The following is a 16,565-nucleotide window of genomic DNA, read 5'->3' on the forward strand; positions in this document are numbered from 1 at the left end:
AGGAGCCAAGAGGAGAGGAGCTGGTGAAAATAAATAAAAATAAATAAAAAGAGGTGAAAAGCGGGACCCAGCAGGCGGAGGTCTCGACCTTGCCAGTGGGGACCGAGGTCAGAGCGCTGAACGAGCTGAGCTGCTGCGGGAGAGTTGATCCCTGACCAAGGGTCAGGGGTCTAGCTCGCGCTCCCCGCAGCGGACGGCGTTTATGTAGGGGAGGGGGGTGGGGCATGTGGCTGGGAGGCGGGAGTGGGGTGGTTTACAACTGGAAAAGGGGACGCGGTGGTAGCGTTGTGGGAAACGGGCAACCCTCAGTCAAGGAGCCAAGAGGAGAGGAGCTGGTGAAAAGAAATAAAATAAATAAAAAGAGGTGAAAAGGGGGACCTAGCAGGTGGAGGTCTCGAACTCTGCCTGTAGGGACTGAGGTTAAAGCGCTGAACGAGCTCAGCTGCTGGGTGAGAGCTGATCACTGATCAAGCTTACCAGCTTAAACATTTATGCATACGGAAATGTAACAAGTCTACATTTAAAAGTTCGGGTTTCACAGGGAGTATATAATTATTAAACCATTTACCCCACACTTTGTTAAATAAATCAGGACATCCTCGAGCCTCGAATAGGGCCTCCTCCTGGATCCCACACCAGTCCACTCCCCTCCTCCATCTATGCACCGTAGGGGCCTTGGCTTGTGACCAAAGCACTGCTATGTCCCTTTTGACCACTGCCACCGCTGTCCCTAAGAACTGTTTGTCCATCCTGGAGCCATCCTGGCCATCAAAGACCCCCCGCAGCATATGCATTGGATCATGTGGAACCTCCCATCCCAAGGCCTGCGTAAGTTCGAGTTCCACCCCCCTCCAAAACGGCGCCAGCTTTGGACAACACCACACCATGTGATAGAAGTCAGCAGGGGTTGAGGCACATTGCGGGCAGGCTGAGGAGAGCTTCAATCGGGCCTGGAATAGATGCGCCGGGGTGAGGTATGCCGCATGAAGATAATATAGCTGGACGAGGCGCAGCTTGGAGGACTTGGTCAGGGTTTTGGGCGCCATAAGGGCATCCCTCCAGTCTGCCTCTTCTAGGGGGCCCAGCCAACCCTCCCAGCGGGCCCTAAGCCGATCTAGGGAAGCGGGACCATTATTCACCAGGGACCGGTAGATGCGGGACACTCCCCCCTGCCCAGGTCCCCCATCGTCACCTGAGCCTCCAACGGGCTGAACTCTGGAAGGGAAATAGGAGGTGAGACATGCATGTAGAGGGCGTGTCTGAGCTGCATGTATCGATAAAATTGGGAGTGGGGAAGAGCGTGGCGCTGCTGCAGGTCTGCGAAGGACCGGATGTGATCTCCCACCCAGACATCCCCGGAGCTGAAACTCCAATGAGATGCCACCTACGGAACTCTCTCAGGGACGAGACCTCCCGCAACCAGGACCCATGCCAGAGTGGCGTTTGTCGGGAGAGTTTACGGTCCCATCCCACATGCCGTAGGGCCATACGCCAAGCCAGAAACACCGTCCTGGTGACCGGGGCCATCGCCTGTGGTACTGGAATTCCATATAGAAGCGCTTGGACTTGTGGAAATTCCAGCGCAGTGAGTTCAACATAAGCATGAGTGTAAAATCCGTTCCGCTCGCGGATTTTCGGCAAATTCGCAATCCGCGAACTCTCGCGAACTTACCGAAAATTCGTAAAATCCGTGCGAAACGGATTTTTTGCTTGGTCGCACTTGCCAACTAGAATACTATACAATTTCACGGGAGTAAACACTTGCGAACACGTAGATGCAGCGACAATCGCGCAATTGCGAGATTGCAAAATTTGCAATTTCGCACAAGAAATCCACCAGCAGGCAGCATAAACCTTGAAAATTATGATTTTTGTCAGAATAGCTCCTCAGGTTGACATTTGCCTGCACTTTTTCTTTGCAAGGAGTCCATTTTGGGGGGGGGTGGGGTGGGAGGAAGGAAGAGCCCCACAGTCTCCAACTTCCTGTTCCTGTCCAGCAGGCTCCTCCCAGTGCTTTCTTCATGTGCTGGTCACTTTGATTTGGATCTTGACCTGGAAGGATTACTTTTTGTGGATGCTGCTGGATATTTGGATTTTTGCAAAACTGAAAGCACTCATTTGCCTACTTGCAACTATTCTTTGACCCTGCTCTGACCCTCACAGCAGGCTCAGAGAATAGCTACAAGTATACAACAAAGGTCCTGTTAAAAAATTACATTGCAACAGAAAGCAATTACAGACAAAACTGAAAGCACTCAGCAGGTGCAAAAGTTCAATCTTATCATTAGTAACCATTTCCTGTAGTGCTTCCTGAGGGGCCCCTTCAGAGTTCAGTTGCCTACTTGCAACTATTCTATGACCCTGCTCTGACCCTCACAGCAGGCTCAGAGAATAGCTACAAGTAGGCCACAAAGGTCCTGTGAAAAAAAATTGCACTGCAACAGAAAGCAAATTACAGATAAGGAAGCAGGTGCCAGCCAGACTGGAAGTTTAAATTCAGTGACACATTAATCAACCCCAAATTAATTCATGTCAGTTGAAGCAGGGCAGGTGTGCTTGCTTTTTTTCACCCCCATAATCTACAGTGATAAACAAATACATGGAACATGCAATAACTTACCTCCTTGTAAGCGTGATTTCTCTTCTTGCTTGTAAAGACCAAATAAGGTCTTCAGTAAGATTTGTGAGACTTTTAATAACGTGGCCCGAACTTCCGGAGTGGCCCACGTTGGTAAAGTAAGATTGTGTATTTCCTGCAAGAAGAAGACAATAATTATTTTTGAGCTGTTCACCCATAAGTCTTTAGGACTATTTGCCACAGTAGAAAGAGTGACATAGAAACTTTAAAATATGTAACATTTTATTGAAGGCTTTTTCCTGGTTGCATGTCTTTTTTGTCTGGTAACAATAGTTGAACCACAACAGAAGCAGTAAAATGTTGGCATATATAGTGAAATTCGTTTTTTTAACATTTCTCCAAGTCGTTTAACATTTACAAAAAAACAAACCCTATCGGGGAGCATTTCATATGTATTCACCAAAGGATGTAGTGCATGATTCACAAAGAATGCTCATACATCTGTACTCACACACATACTCCTAGAGACAGTTGCAGATTTGCCAGTTTGGAAACTCACAAACATTGCCTGTAGTAAGCCTGGAAATCTGTGCCAGTCACAACCTCCCATTGTGTACTACTGGGAATGTTATGTAACATTTGCTATTATACTGATGAGGAGCTGTACACTCGGTACAATTGTGTAATGCTGAAATTAGGCAGCTTGCAAATTGTTGTGTTTGTTTTCTTTTTTAACTTCACAGGGAAAATATGTTTGCCTTGCCACAAACCTTGAGTTGTGCCGTTCCCTTTATGACCTTTGAAGAGGAATTACTCTAGCTCCTTGCGGGTGTAAATCACCAAATATTTACTGTAGGAAAAGGTCAGTGATGAGGTTGTGAATATTCACAAACTCACAAGCTTGTAGGCAATCACAAACTCTAATGGCAAACCACGCCGTGTCCACAACACCAGTGCTTAATTTGAGCCGGTGGTTTCCGGTGCTCGGCACCCGCACTTGATTGTCAGCACTGGCTATAGTTACAGTCCGCCACATGGAGGCGCTGTCTTTTTAATTTTGACATGAGCACAACAACAAGAATCTTATAAAAAAATGTGTGATTGAATATAAAATCCTGATTAAACACGCTAAAATAGATTATTTTACGGAAAGGATAACTCAGACAAAGAATAATTCAAAGGAACTCTTTGCCACGGTGCTTAAGTTAAGTAATGCCCCAATTATCGAAGATAACTCAATAGATCAGCAGTTCTGTAATGAACTGGCTTTAGCATTTCGTAAGAAAGTATCCGATTTCTTCGATACCTTTTCTAGTCAAGGTCCTTCAAATTTACAAAAATCCAACACAGACCTAACTGTCTTATTGCCCCTTCCCTCCGAGGCCTTAATTATACTGAAACTGGCCCTATTTTTAATGAGTTTCACACACTATCAACTGAGCAAACGTATAACCTGCTAGCTACGATAAGATCTGGCTCCCCCCTGGATCCCTGTCCTCCCAGGGTGATTGACATAGTTGCAGAATTGATATCACAGCAACTTACTCCAGTTTTGAATTTGGCTGTGGAACATGGTGTGTTTCCTTTAGCTTGGAAACAGACCTCGATCCTACCACTTTTAAAAAAATCAATCTGAATAAAGCAGAGACAGGTAATTATCGTCCTATTGCTCGCCTCCCACTACCGGCTAAGGCTTTGGAAAAACACATGAATTCTCACCTCTCCCTCCATCTCGAGAAAAATCGTAATCTAGATCCCTCTCTATTTGGATTTAGAACATCTCACAGTACTGAGCTGGCTCTCATTACTGCCATTGAGGATGTTAGGAAGGCGGTCGACTCAGGAGGAACTGCTGTATTGATTCTCCTTGATTTGTCGGCCGCCTTCGACACGGTGGATCATGATCTTCTTTCCCATCATATTCAAGCAGCAGGTGTTGGAGGCACTGCTCTTGCTCTGCTGATTTCCTTTTTGACCCACAGGCGTCAGTACGTTGAAGTGGGAGGGTTTAAGTCTGAAGAGTTTAGACTTCCTTGTGGGGTTCCTCAGGGCTCTTCCCTAAGCCCTACTCTTTTTTTTTTTTTTTTTAAACTTTTATTGAGCAATCAAATAAAAAGTACAGAGATGGGCCTACAACCACACGGGCTGGCCGCTAATTCGCAAAGCACCTACCATGAAATAAACAATAATCTCCGTGGCCAGGCCCAAAGCACTGATCACAGATTGCACAAAGCATATGACAGGACACAATAGTTTTTTTTTTTTTTTTTAAACATTAACATAACAAACTGAAAACAAGGCGAATATAGCAATCACGTCAGCCCAGATGATGGAGGGGAGAACACCAATCAGGAAGATAAAGGTAAATCAATGAAACTACGGCAGGGCCGGGTGGGGGGGGAGCCGCAGGGAGGACAGGAAAACCCTAAAAAAGAATGAAAAATTTCGGGAACGTCGGCCTAGGGAGACAGGGTAACCTCGGATGTGTCAACCAAGGGAGGTGTACAGATTTCTCCACGATATGCATTCCACTGACCCCAAATTTTAGTCCACGCCCTGGGTCTGCCCCTAGCCACATAGACGGTCTTTTCTCGGAACATGGACCAGTCCATGTTATCCTCCCACACCGAAACGTCCGGAGGTCTGGATGCGCCCCAAAGTTGCGCAATGTCCCGCTTCGCGACCATGTACCCCAAGGTCGCCCATCTAGTCTGGGCCACAGAATAATCGGTGGGTTCCCACACGTTCAGCAGGCATCTTCGGGCCTTAGGCCGCAGGGCAACACCAGTCACGACAGTCATCACCTCAAGTACCTCAATCCAGTAGGCCGCCACCAACGGGCATTCCCAAAGTATATGCATAAAGGTAGCACTCATCCCACAGCCACGCTTACATAAGCCATCCGGGGAAAAACCCATTACAACCAGGCGCGGACCAGTTACATACACTCGGTGGAGGATCTTAAGTTGGACCAGACGAAGACGGGCGGGAATGGCTACCTCCTTAGGAGAAGAGAGTGCCGACTGCCAATCCTCGTCATCTAATTCCATTCCGTCACCGACCCACAGCTCCCTAAGGCGGACCAACAAATCGGCGCGATTATGGATCAATTTTTTATAAATAAGGGAGATAGTGCTATCAGGTAGGTGTCCATCCAGTATACGATCTTCAAGGGGGGAAGACTCGGGCAGGGTCACATCCAGAGTCAGAACTGAGGCCAGGGCATGCCGGACCTGGAGATACCGAAAAAACTCTCTATCACTCAAGTCGTACTCCGCCTTAAGGGTCTGGAACGACTTCACGCTACCTTTCGCACAGACATCACCCACCTTATATATCCCAATCATATCCCAGCGGTCGAAGCCCTTAGTAGACCAGAGACACCCCAAACGTTCAGAAGCATAAAGCGGCGTCGCCAGTGTCAGTCGATTCTCCCATCCCAAACTCACATTCGCGGCGCGCCACACAGTGACTGCGATCCTGGACGGACCCACAAGATGGCGCCCGGCCGATCTAGAATAAAGCGCTCTATTAAAGTCCCCTCCCGGCAGCTGGAGTCTATCCATCTCAAAGGCCGGATCTCGACCCGGTGAATACATCGCGTGGTTGATGGCAGACAGCTGGGCCGCCCAGTAATATCTCTTGATGTCGGGGAGCACCATGCCCCCGTCATACCAAGGGATGGTGAGTTTCGCAAGGGCAATACGTGGATGCCCGTCCCAAATCAGTTGTCTTTGAAGACTCTCGATCTCTCAGAAATAGGTAGTGGGAATGTCGTCATAGGAATTCTGAAGTGCGTAGAGGAACCGCGGCAAAGACATCATTTTAAAAAGGGCAGCCCTGCCCAGAGGAGACAGGGGGAGTTTACGCCAACGGGCCACATCCAGGCGTAATCGACGAAGCGGGGGGAGGAGATTGCGCTCAAATCGGAGTGAGGAGTCCAGCGTAATAAAGATCCCCAGATACTGGAAGCCAGACTGGACCACTTGGATAGGAAATCTGTCCGGCAATGGGGGCAAAACACCCGAAAGAACATACACACAGGACTTAGCCCAATTAATAACTAGGCCTGAGTTAGCACCAAACGAAGTGAGAACATCAAATAAGACATTTAAAGATTTACGCGGGGAAGTAAGATATAAAAGAATATCATCCGCGTAAAGTGAGACGCGGTCCTCAAAGTCCGGTGACCAACGGATCCCTTTGAGTGAAGGCTCCCATCGAAGCCACGCAGCTAACGGTTCCAGGGCGAGCGCAAAAAGCAACGGAGACAAGGGGCAACCCTGACGGGTCCCCCTACCAAGGCAGAAGGGGACAGAAACTCTACCGTTCACCACTACCTGTGCTAAGGGTTTGGCGTATAACAGCTTCACCCAACCTATAAACTCAGGTCCAAAACCACATTTTTCAAGAGCAGCCCAAAGATAGGGCCACTCCACAGTATCAAAAGCCATCGAGGCATCCAACGAGGCCAAAATGGCCGGTTCCGTCAGAAGCCCCGCCCTCGCAACAGCACCGTGGAGACGACGTAGGTTAAGAGCCGTGTTGCGATGCGGGATGAATCCGGATTGATCCGGATGAACCAAGTCACTAATGACCGTCAAGAGGCGGGTCGCCAGGAGCTTAGCCAGGACCTTGGGTTCAACATTTAACAAGGAAATGGGCCTATAAGACGAACAAAGGTCCCGCGGTTTACCGTCCTTGGGAATTACAACTATCGTGGCCAGACGCTGATCATAAGGGAGAATACCCCGTTCCCGGGACTCCAAAAACATGGCACGAAGATAGGGTGCCAACGTATCTGGACGTAGCTTGTACAGTTCAATCGGCAACCCGTTCGGGCCCAAGGCTTTGCCCGAACGGAGTGAGCGAATGGCAGTAGCTATCTCGTCAGTAGTAAAGGGGGACTCCAACGATATACGATCCAAATCGGAGACACTGGGCAAGGCGATATCGCGCAACAGAAGGCGAGAATCAGCAACATCCCGTCCAGACACAGGGGTATAAACCACACGGAAATGCTCAGCAAAACATTCAACTATTCCAATCGGGTCCGTCACTTTCACACCATTCAATGATTGAATCACGGGCACCACACGATTCGCCCTCTCCTTCTTATCCAGCCATGCCAATAATTTGCCCGCTTTGTCCCGCACTTCATACAGACGACCCTGTTGCTCCCGGAACATCTGTTTGGCCGCATCCGTGACCAAAGACTTATAAGCAAATTGTTTCAGACCCAGGGCATGGAGTTTATCAGATGTGACATCCAACTCTAAGGCAGCCTCCCTTTCAGCAATCTCCCTCTCGAGGTCTACCACCTCCCGATCCCTCGCCTTCTTGGATTCAACAATAAGGGAAAGGGCCTGCCCACGAATCACTGTCTTAAAGGCCTCCCACAGGGATACCGCAGAGGAAACGGACCCCTCGTTATCCAAAAAATAGGCGTCCAAAGATTTAATCAAAAGGCTGCGGGTCTCGGGGGAGGCAAGGTACCATGGGTTGATAGGAGCAACTCGGCCCGCCGCCTCCACCCCCATCTCAAAACAAAGCCAGAGCGGAGAATGATCGGAAATGCCCCGGGGGAGGTGTCTAATCTCACGCACCGCCGGCGAATGGGCCGCAGGCATCAGGAAATAGTCCAGTCTAGACAAACTCCCATGGGCCCCAGAGTGGAAAGTGTATTGAAGCTGAGTAGGATGCATAAGCCTCCAGCAATCCACCAAGCCAAACGTGTCAAGGAACCCACCCAGCCACTGTTGGGCCGAAGGAGTATCTCTAGGGGGGTGGCGGTCGTGTAGACCGGAGAACACAGAATTAAAATCACCTGCAATGAAGAGAGTACTATTAGGGAGGTCTAACAAAACACGGCCCAAATCAGAAAAGGTAGAAGTCTGCAGGCCGGGGGGCACATAAACAGTAAATAAGGAGAGGGTACGGCCCTCATAACGACCCACGAGGACAGCATATCGCCCCCGGTCATCAAGGATCACATCATCAATAGCTAGGGGGGGGGAAGCCCGAACAAGGATACCCACCCCCCTGGAACCCGTGGTAAACCCCGAATGTGCGGCGAGGCGATAGCCCCACCTATTCATCGCACGACAAGTATTGCCCACCAAATGAGTCTCCTGCAGAAAAACAATATCAGGAGATAAACGTCGTAAACATTTCAAAACTACACTCCGTTTAATACGATCCCCCAGACCATTAACATTCCATGAAACAAACCTCAACCCGCTACCCCCCATCCCACACCGCAACGCCGGAACCCCTCCTCAATGAGCATGACATAAAAAACATCAGTAGCAAAATAGAGTCGCCTTGAAAACATAACACACAAACATCGAATTTCCCAACCACCCACCCCCCAACAATCGAGAAAACACCCCCCACCCTGCACCCCTGCAGAACGCTAAAAAGCCATCCCAACATGCAGTGTGCCTGTCGCCCAAGAACCCCCATTCTACAAAAAGACCCCGGAGGAGGAAAGGCTCTGGCCCACCCGCCACCCCGAACAAGACAGATAACGAGGAAAACACACAAACAGTAGAGGCACTTAGGCATAGAATCCCGGAAGAGATTACTCCATACGAGGGCCCAGGCGTAGATGAATTGTTCAGCTCTCCACACCACCCTCAGCACCACCCGGGTGGGCGGCGGACTCAGTCGCAGGAGGTCGGTCAGGCAGAGAGTCCAGAGAGTCCAGCCAGTCGTTCACAGAATCTGGCCGATCAAAGAAAAGGGTTCGGTCATTGTACTCCACTCGCAGCCTGGTCGGAAAAAGCATAGCGTAGCGTAACCCCATGTCCCGCAGACGCTTCTTGACACCACGGAAGCCCATACGCTGTTTCTGGACCTGCTGAGAAAAGTCCGGATAAAAGTTCACTGTGGCGTTCTCAAAGGCCACCGGGCCCTTCACACGTGATGCTTGCAGGATAGCGTCCCGATCCCTATAATGGAAGAGTTTCGCGACAATAGGCCTCGGCGGGGCACCCGGCTTACCCTGGCCCCCCGGCACACGATGGGCACGCTCCACTGCGAAAAATTTACTCAGTCCAGACGGTGAAAGGTAGTTTTGGATCAGGTCCTCAACCAGGAGATCAACCGAGTGAGGTTCTGGATTCTCCGGAACGCCAACCACGCGCACATTACAGCGACGTGCCCTGTTCTCAAAGTCCTCCAGGCGCCGGGTCATGAAATCGTTCACCCTACGGAGATTACCAATCTCCGTCTGTATCTCCGAGACGTCTGCCGTGAGGCTGGAAGACTTGAGATCCAATGACTTCACCTTCTCATTGGTTTTCGATAGGTCGGCTCGAATCAAGTTCACATCAATGGCCACGGTGTCGATTTTGTGGGCCAAGGCCTCATATTGTTGGCCTATCGTCTCCTTCATGCCAGAAATGGCGCCCATGATGTCTTGCAAGGACGGCTCCGTTGACGCGTCCACGACGTGGTCGGCAGCACTTGGACCGGGCAGGGCGGCTCCGGGGGACCCCTTCAAATGGGTGTAACGGTCCATAACGTTAGACTGGACCGGGCCCCCGCGCAGGGGCGTCTTGGTCTTCCGAGTCTCTCGGTCCCCTCTGCCCGCCATGTTGGAAACTGCGTCACAAGGAGATATACCAGGCTCAATGGAATGGGCACAGGGGAGTAGGGCTCCGGGATCAAAGGGCCGCCACAAGAGTACCACGCGGATAGAGCCAATCAGATAGGAGAATAAGCCAGCCAGAGGTCCGACAGCCGTCTCGTGCCCCGGGCCCAGCCCAGGCCAGACTCCCCTGCCAGATGTCTCAGTCAGAGGCAGAATCGAAACCGAAACTTAAGAGGGGGACCCACAAGTCCAATCCCCCTGCCGCTGTTGTTCAACTCCAAGACGGCCACAGAGCCTCACCCAGTCCCAGGCGTACCTCGAGGGCGGATCCCGAAAGTTCAAATCACCGTAACTCCGGCACCCCGGGTCCAAATCAAATTCTGAAAGTTCCAGGAAGATCAGCCCAGCGTCCTCTACAAGAATCAGGATATGTTCAGGATATCATGCCGGGAGTGGCGGGGGTCCGGGGAGCGCTGAGCTCACGCGGCCATCTCGGATGCCCGCCAAGCTCCTCCTCCCCTGCCCTACTCTTTTTAATGTTTATGTAGCCCCCCTTGCTAACTTAATAAGAAGTCATGGTTTTAATTTAGTTTCCTACGCTGACGATACACAGATCATTGTGTCCGTCTCCAGTAATATTTCTGAGTCAGCTTCTAGTTTTCAAAAATGTATGAGTGATGTCAGCAGTTAGATGGATACTAATTGTTTAAAGCTTAACTCTAATAAGACTGAGGTACTAATTTTTGGAAAGGAGGCCTCAATGTGGTCTGCTGACTGGTGGCCCGCCGAGCTTGGCCCCACCCCACTTCTGGTAGTAAAAGCTAAAAACCTTGGTGTCATCATTGATTCCTCTTTTGGTTTCTCTCAACACATAAACATGTTGACATCCTCTACTTATTACACTCTTCGTATTCTTCGAAAAGTGTTTCCTTTTATTTCAGTTGATCAACAAAGAACAGTGATGGCAGCGCTGGTCATGTCCAAGTTGGATTACTGTAACGGGCTGTTGGTGGGGGCTTGCAAATCTGTGACTGCTAAGTTACAGGTTCTCCAAAATGCAGCGGTCCGCCTTTTGTTCGGACTCTCCTGTTTTTCTTCTGCAAAACATGCCTTAAATGAATTACATTGGCTGCCTATTATAAAGCGTATTAGCTTTAAAGCCCTGTGCATCGCCTTCAAGGCTTTACATGGCACTGGCCCGGAGTCTTTGCAGAATCTTTTTCAATGGTATCTACCTTCTAGGACGCTTCGTTCCTCATCGGCCAATAATGTCAAGATTCCCAACTACCGCCTACAGAGATGGGGAGAGAAAATCTTTCATCTCATTACGGCCAGGTGGTGGAATGCACTTCCCACTCATCTGAAATCAGCTCAAGATCTTTTGCCTTTTAGAAAAGATTTAAAAACTTGGCTCATTACCATCTAATCTTCTGTGCTCTTTCTTATGTAGCAGTTGTGATTTGTTTCCGCCAGGCTAGCGCCTAGATGCCTTCGGGTCATAGTGCGCTATATAAATAAATAAATAAATAAATAAACAACCCTGTTTATTAAGTCAATATACATTTAAAATCAATAATGCCAGCCTCTCATGCCATTATTATAGCTTTATGCAGCTCAAAATAGTCTGAATTACCACACTTGTAGGAGTGTGATGGTTAGGTGTATCTTGGTTCTGCTATTTGCAGTGCTAGTGGGGTATGGGTGGTGCAGGTTGCACTGGCCCTCTGAAAAGGGCCACCCACCTCTTGTGAGGGTTTCACTACTGCATAATTGTATACAGTTGTGGCATACAAGTATATTAATAATATGGCTGGCTGATTAAAAATACACTTCTATTTTGAAACATATCGGTGTGTTCACTGCTTTTGTTCTGTTGATTGGATCACAGCAGTCTTAACACATTGCAGGAGGCCTAGAAGGAGACCCATATATATGACAACAAACGGAAATCCACTCATATGGAAAACACATAGAGCAGGGTCGCCAGGTCTGGAGAATGGTAACACCTTTGGCCACAAGTGAAAGAAGCATTGGCAAACCCAATAGGTCTTGTGTTGGCCTAGCCTCTTGACTTGCTTCTTTTGTAACGACTTTTGCAAACCTTTATTGGTGGAGGGTCTGCCAGGCCCTCATAAATTAAAAAAAACATTGAGGCATAGGAATCTAAGCGGGCATATTAGATGTATGATTTTAGTAAAATCAAAATTCTCGGCTAGCACTAGACCTAAAAAGAGGAAAGGCCTGTTTCCCTTTTCAGCAGAATGTTGTGAAAAACTTCAACCTGTCACCCCAAAAATCTGATAAGCACTAAGGGGCCGATTGAAATCACTCCGACTGAGCCTGATCCGGGGTGTTTTCCGACCGATCCGGACTCCTGCAGTCCAACCGAGCGAATACGATGCGGCCGTATGTTGTCGGACTCGTTTCGGTCGGACTCCCATTGAAGTCAATGGGAGCCGGTCGTACAACGCGTACATGAGCTCCCATTGACTGAACGGGTATGTTCCGGACAAGTGCGCCCCCTACAGTGTGTACGTGTCGGTGCCATACGCACCGTACATGCCTGTGTTGGGGAGACCCATGGGTCTCCCCCTGTGTCCGAGCCGTAAGGCTGCGGGTAACAGGGGGTCCGATGTGGACCCCGAAAGTCCAGCTCCAGGAGCTATTGTGAGCCGGAAGCTCCGACTCGATCCGGCTGTCCGAATCGCGCATCGTACTGGCTCGGTCGGAATTCGCCTCCATTGAGCGCCATGGTTAGCTTACGGCAGAGACGTACTGAGCAGTTCGGACCTGTAAACGATTTGTCCGGAGATTTCGCGCTTGTTCACATCGTACTTCGTCGTCCGGACCCGTGTACGAACCAGATGGAAATTCAGCCTACGAATCAAACCCGCTAATCCCGAACCCGATTCGGAGCCCTTCCGACCGAGATTGGAATCGGCCCCTAAATGTTAATGAAGTCACACTTTATCCTTAACCTCCTGAACCGTTGTGGAATGAGAAAAATATATTTTGAAAAAAACCCTGGTTTTTAATCTATTCTCACCAAAATATTACAGATATTACTGTTTACTCGATCTGTCTAACCAAAGGCTTCTCTCGCAGGAAGATAGAGATCAGAAGTAAATAAACTGCAATACAATACAGTGAATGAATGAAAGAATTATATCAAAACAGGCTTAGATGCATTCAAAATAAAAATAAAACAAAATAATTAACTCCAGTAGCAGTATAAAATATGTAATTACAAGGTTTTCGGAAAAGATGTGGTCCTATTTGAAAAGGCCAGTCTGGTGGTTCAGTTGACTAATGTATCCACTACTGGGATATGTGTTTGACCTTATGGTCACAGGTTCAAATCGCAGCCTGCTCAGCCTTTCATCCTTCAGAGATTGATGAAATGAATGCCACTGATTTGGGTAACAATAAACATCTAATAATAATAATAGTGCCAAGGGGTTTTCTTGGGGGTAAGCGTTGCACTCTCGAAATGGGTTTGTTATATGGACGAAGGGGTGGCGCCGAATGTTGCTTTCCCCTGCTTGATGGCTCAGAGGTTTCATGATGACATGAAGATAGAGAGGTCAACCTAGAATCTGGGGAACCGGATCTGGGGAGCCTATGTTTGAGTCTCGGCAGGGAAACTCAACATCTTGTGGTTCTGGGCAAATCACTTAATCTCCAGTGCCTAACAAAATAAACGTGTCCGTCTGTAATGCAACTGGTACTCATGTAAAGAGCTCTGATACCTTCGGGTCTAGTTCCAACTATATAAAACAAAAAAAAAAAATATATATATATATATATATGTGCAGGCATGACTGCTGATGCAAAGTATATAGGACACGGACACGTGTGCAACGCGACAGTAGCAGACGCACAAAGGGGAAATCAGTGGGGCAGCAGGGGGGAGAATAAAAAATAAAAATAAACAAAACTTACCTGCAGCCTGACATTCGCTGCCTCTTCAGCTCCGATGCTCACACAGACTCTAAAACTCCTGTGCGTCAATCCAGACACTTCTCTCATGCTGGTATTACCCATGAGAGTAGCGCAGGGATTGGCCGGAGCGGACTGGTTCCACGCTCCAGCAGGAACTGGGAGCCTGTGCTCCTGAACCTGTCGACATCTGCAAGCAATAGCGGGAAATATCCAAGAGCAATTGTCGGTTTGGCAGGCCGTGGAGGGTCGGCCAAACCAACATGCGCACTGGCAGTACCCTGAGTCCACCACGCCTCCTGCACCTGATGGCCCACCCTCCCCCCAAGACTAAGCTGCGGGAGTAAAATAAAATTAAAAAAAAGCAGCTTTATAACTGCTTTATTTTCATTTTATTTTATATACATCTGCTGGTTCCAGGAGTGAGGCGATGCTCCTCCGCCATAATGGAGGAGCCGCCCCTGCTTGAACGGGATGAGCTCCATTACCAGTAAGTATGTGACATAAAGTGCAAACCTAGCTACAAAGCAATGATGCATGATGGTGATTTTATAGTGGAGAAAAGCAGAAAGATTAGTGATGGAGAGGGAGGTGCATCATATGTAAAGGGGCAAACAGTAAATAAGGGAAGGGGTAAGTTGCGCTTATAAGGGAGTGTTGTAATAGTAAGGGGAGCAGAGCCGTGGTTTCTGATACAAGGCGAACCAAGTCTGGTGGCTTATGTCGGTATTGCTTTGATGGTTGCTAAGGTGAATTTGGAAATCTCCTTTAATATGTTTTTGAAAGGGAGGAACCAAAATATGGATTTGTTTAATATAAGTATCCACCTTGAAAGATTGCTTTTATTTCTTTAAACACTAAACAATAAAGAAACTGCAGGTATGTCTAGCGGAAAACATTCTATTAATACATTTAACAACATCAGCAAGATATTCTAAGCAAATGTGATTAAAAAAAGTCCAACACTTAAGTACTGATCCTGCCAGTAAAAAGCTCCCTAACTAAATACTGCGACCGCGACACAAAAACACATCTTGTTAAGATTTGAGGATAACACAGTTGCCATAACATATATAACCACTAGAGGGCAGTAAGAAGTTTTAGTAGTGAATCGGCATAGTGGACATAGCTAGAAAGGGATACAAGTTGACTACAAAGCCAATTGGAATTAAAATATCTTTTTTAAGACATAAGTAACCCTGGCGTAGGGCTACGCTACGCTCGCGTAGTTTGCGCAACTACGCGCTACGCGAATTGCACGTAGCACAGTGCAAAAACACGTAGCGGGCATTTTTTGCTTGCTCGAGGTCCTCAACATCAAGATGGCGACCGCGAGCGAGCAAAATGACATCTCAGCAAGACTTTTTCCTAGTTTGCGATCAGCAACATCAAGCTGTCGATCGCGAGCGTGGAACATAAACCTCCCTGCGAGATTCTCAACGCGGAGAGGTCAGGTTTCTCATTGTGAGTGGTCGCGTATGCTCGTGACCGCTCGCAATGAGAAACTACCAGTCCGCCTTGAGAAAACTGCTGCTCGAGTACAAATCTACTTGAGCGTCAGAAAACGACCGCTTGCACTGTGCAAGATGCCGTTTGCAATGATTGCACAGTGCGGACAAGCATCCGGCACTGTGCAATCAGTGCGAACAGCATTTTCCCTACTGCACTACGCAGTTCGTGTAGCTTGCGTAGTGCGAAGTGCACTTTGCGTAGCTAAGCGTAGAGCGACTACGCTAACTACACCCAGGGTTAGACATATGTAAGGCCACAGCAGTGAATTTGTTTTGGCGCAGTGGGCAATCTGCGAGACTTGGGCAAAAGTACTATTAGGAGGAAAAAATAAGAGAATCCCAACAAAATTACAAGAGTGAAGATGAGGAGAGGAAGTGTCAAAGTGACTGAGGACATGGAGGTAGGGATTGAGGCAGAAGCAGGCAACTCGCGCAGCAGACATGATGTGGCCCTGATTACTAGTGGCCCCTTGTTTTCCGGCCCCTGCGTAAGTCCCTGTTTCCACAGGGATTGGATTTACCTGTTGCGTCATATTAACTGCATCTGGTAATTACAAGATGTGTCAAATGTTAATTCATGCTCTGAACTCGAAGAACGCAGTCAAGGGGCACGAAGGGCCGGGGAAAGGGCATCCTTACCGGTCGCTCCAGCACGGATTTCAAGCACACTTGGGTAATTCCCCCGCCCCACCAGAGGTAACTTAACTAGCACCTTTGATCGCCGACGGAAGCGCCTGGTTGAAGGGCTTCCTAGCGGTTTGGTTTTGATCTTGAACTTTACTCACTCTGCATTTTAAAACTCCTACATGCAATTTAAATTTTTTTTAAATACCTACCACCTCTTCACGTGCCCTGGCGTGTACCCCGGTCCACCACTGATGCTTCAGATTGAGTGGAGGGATAGATCGCCAGAGCCGGAAGTGTCCCCCTCTCACTTCCG

General features: G+C 48.5%; 1 protein-coding gene across 4 annotated transcripts in view; it reads right to left on the reverse strand.

The window, feature by feature from the left end:
* The window catches only part of ACP3 (acid phosphatase 3), a 291,855-nt gene that overhangs the window by 108,252 nt on the left and 167,038 nt on the right, over positions 1 to 16,565 (reverse strand). For all 4 annotated transcript variants that reach the window (XM_078663872.1, XM_078663873.1, XM_078663870.1 and 1 more), the window contains exon 7: positions 2,621 to 2,753. In XM_078663872.1, coding sequence (XP_078519998.1) covers positions 2,621 to 2,753 — 133 coding nt within the window. The remainder of the gene's footprint in view (positions 1 to 2,620; positions 2,754 to 16,565) is intronic.

Source organism: Lissotriton helveticus, chromosome 10 (assembly GCF_964261635.1).
Source record: "Lissotriton helveticus chromosome 10, aLisHel1.1, whole genome shotgun sequence".
NCBI classification, from domain to species: domain Eukaryota; kingdom Metazoa; phylum Chordata; class Amphibia; order Caudata; family Salamandridae; genus Lissotriton; species Lissotriton helveticus.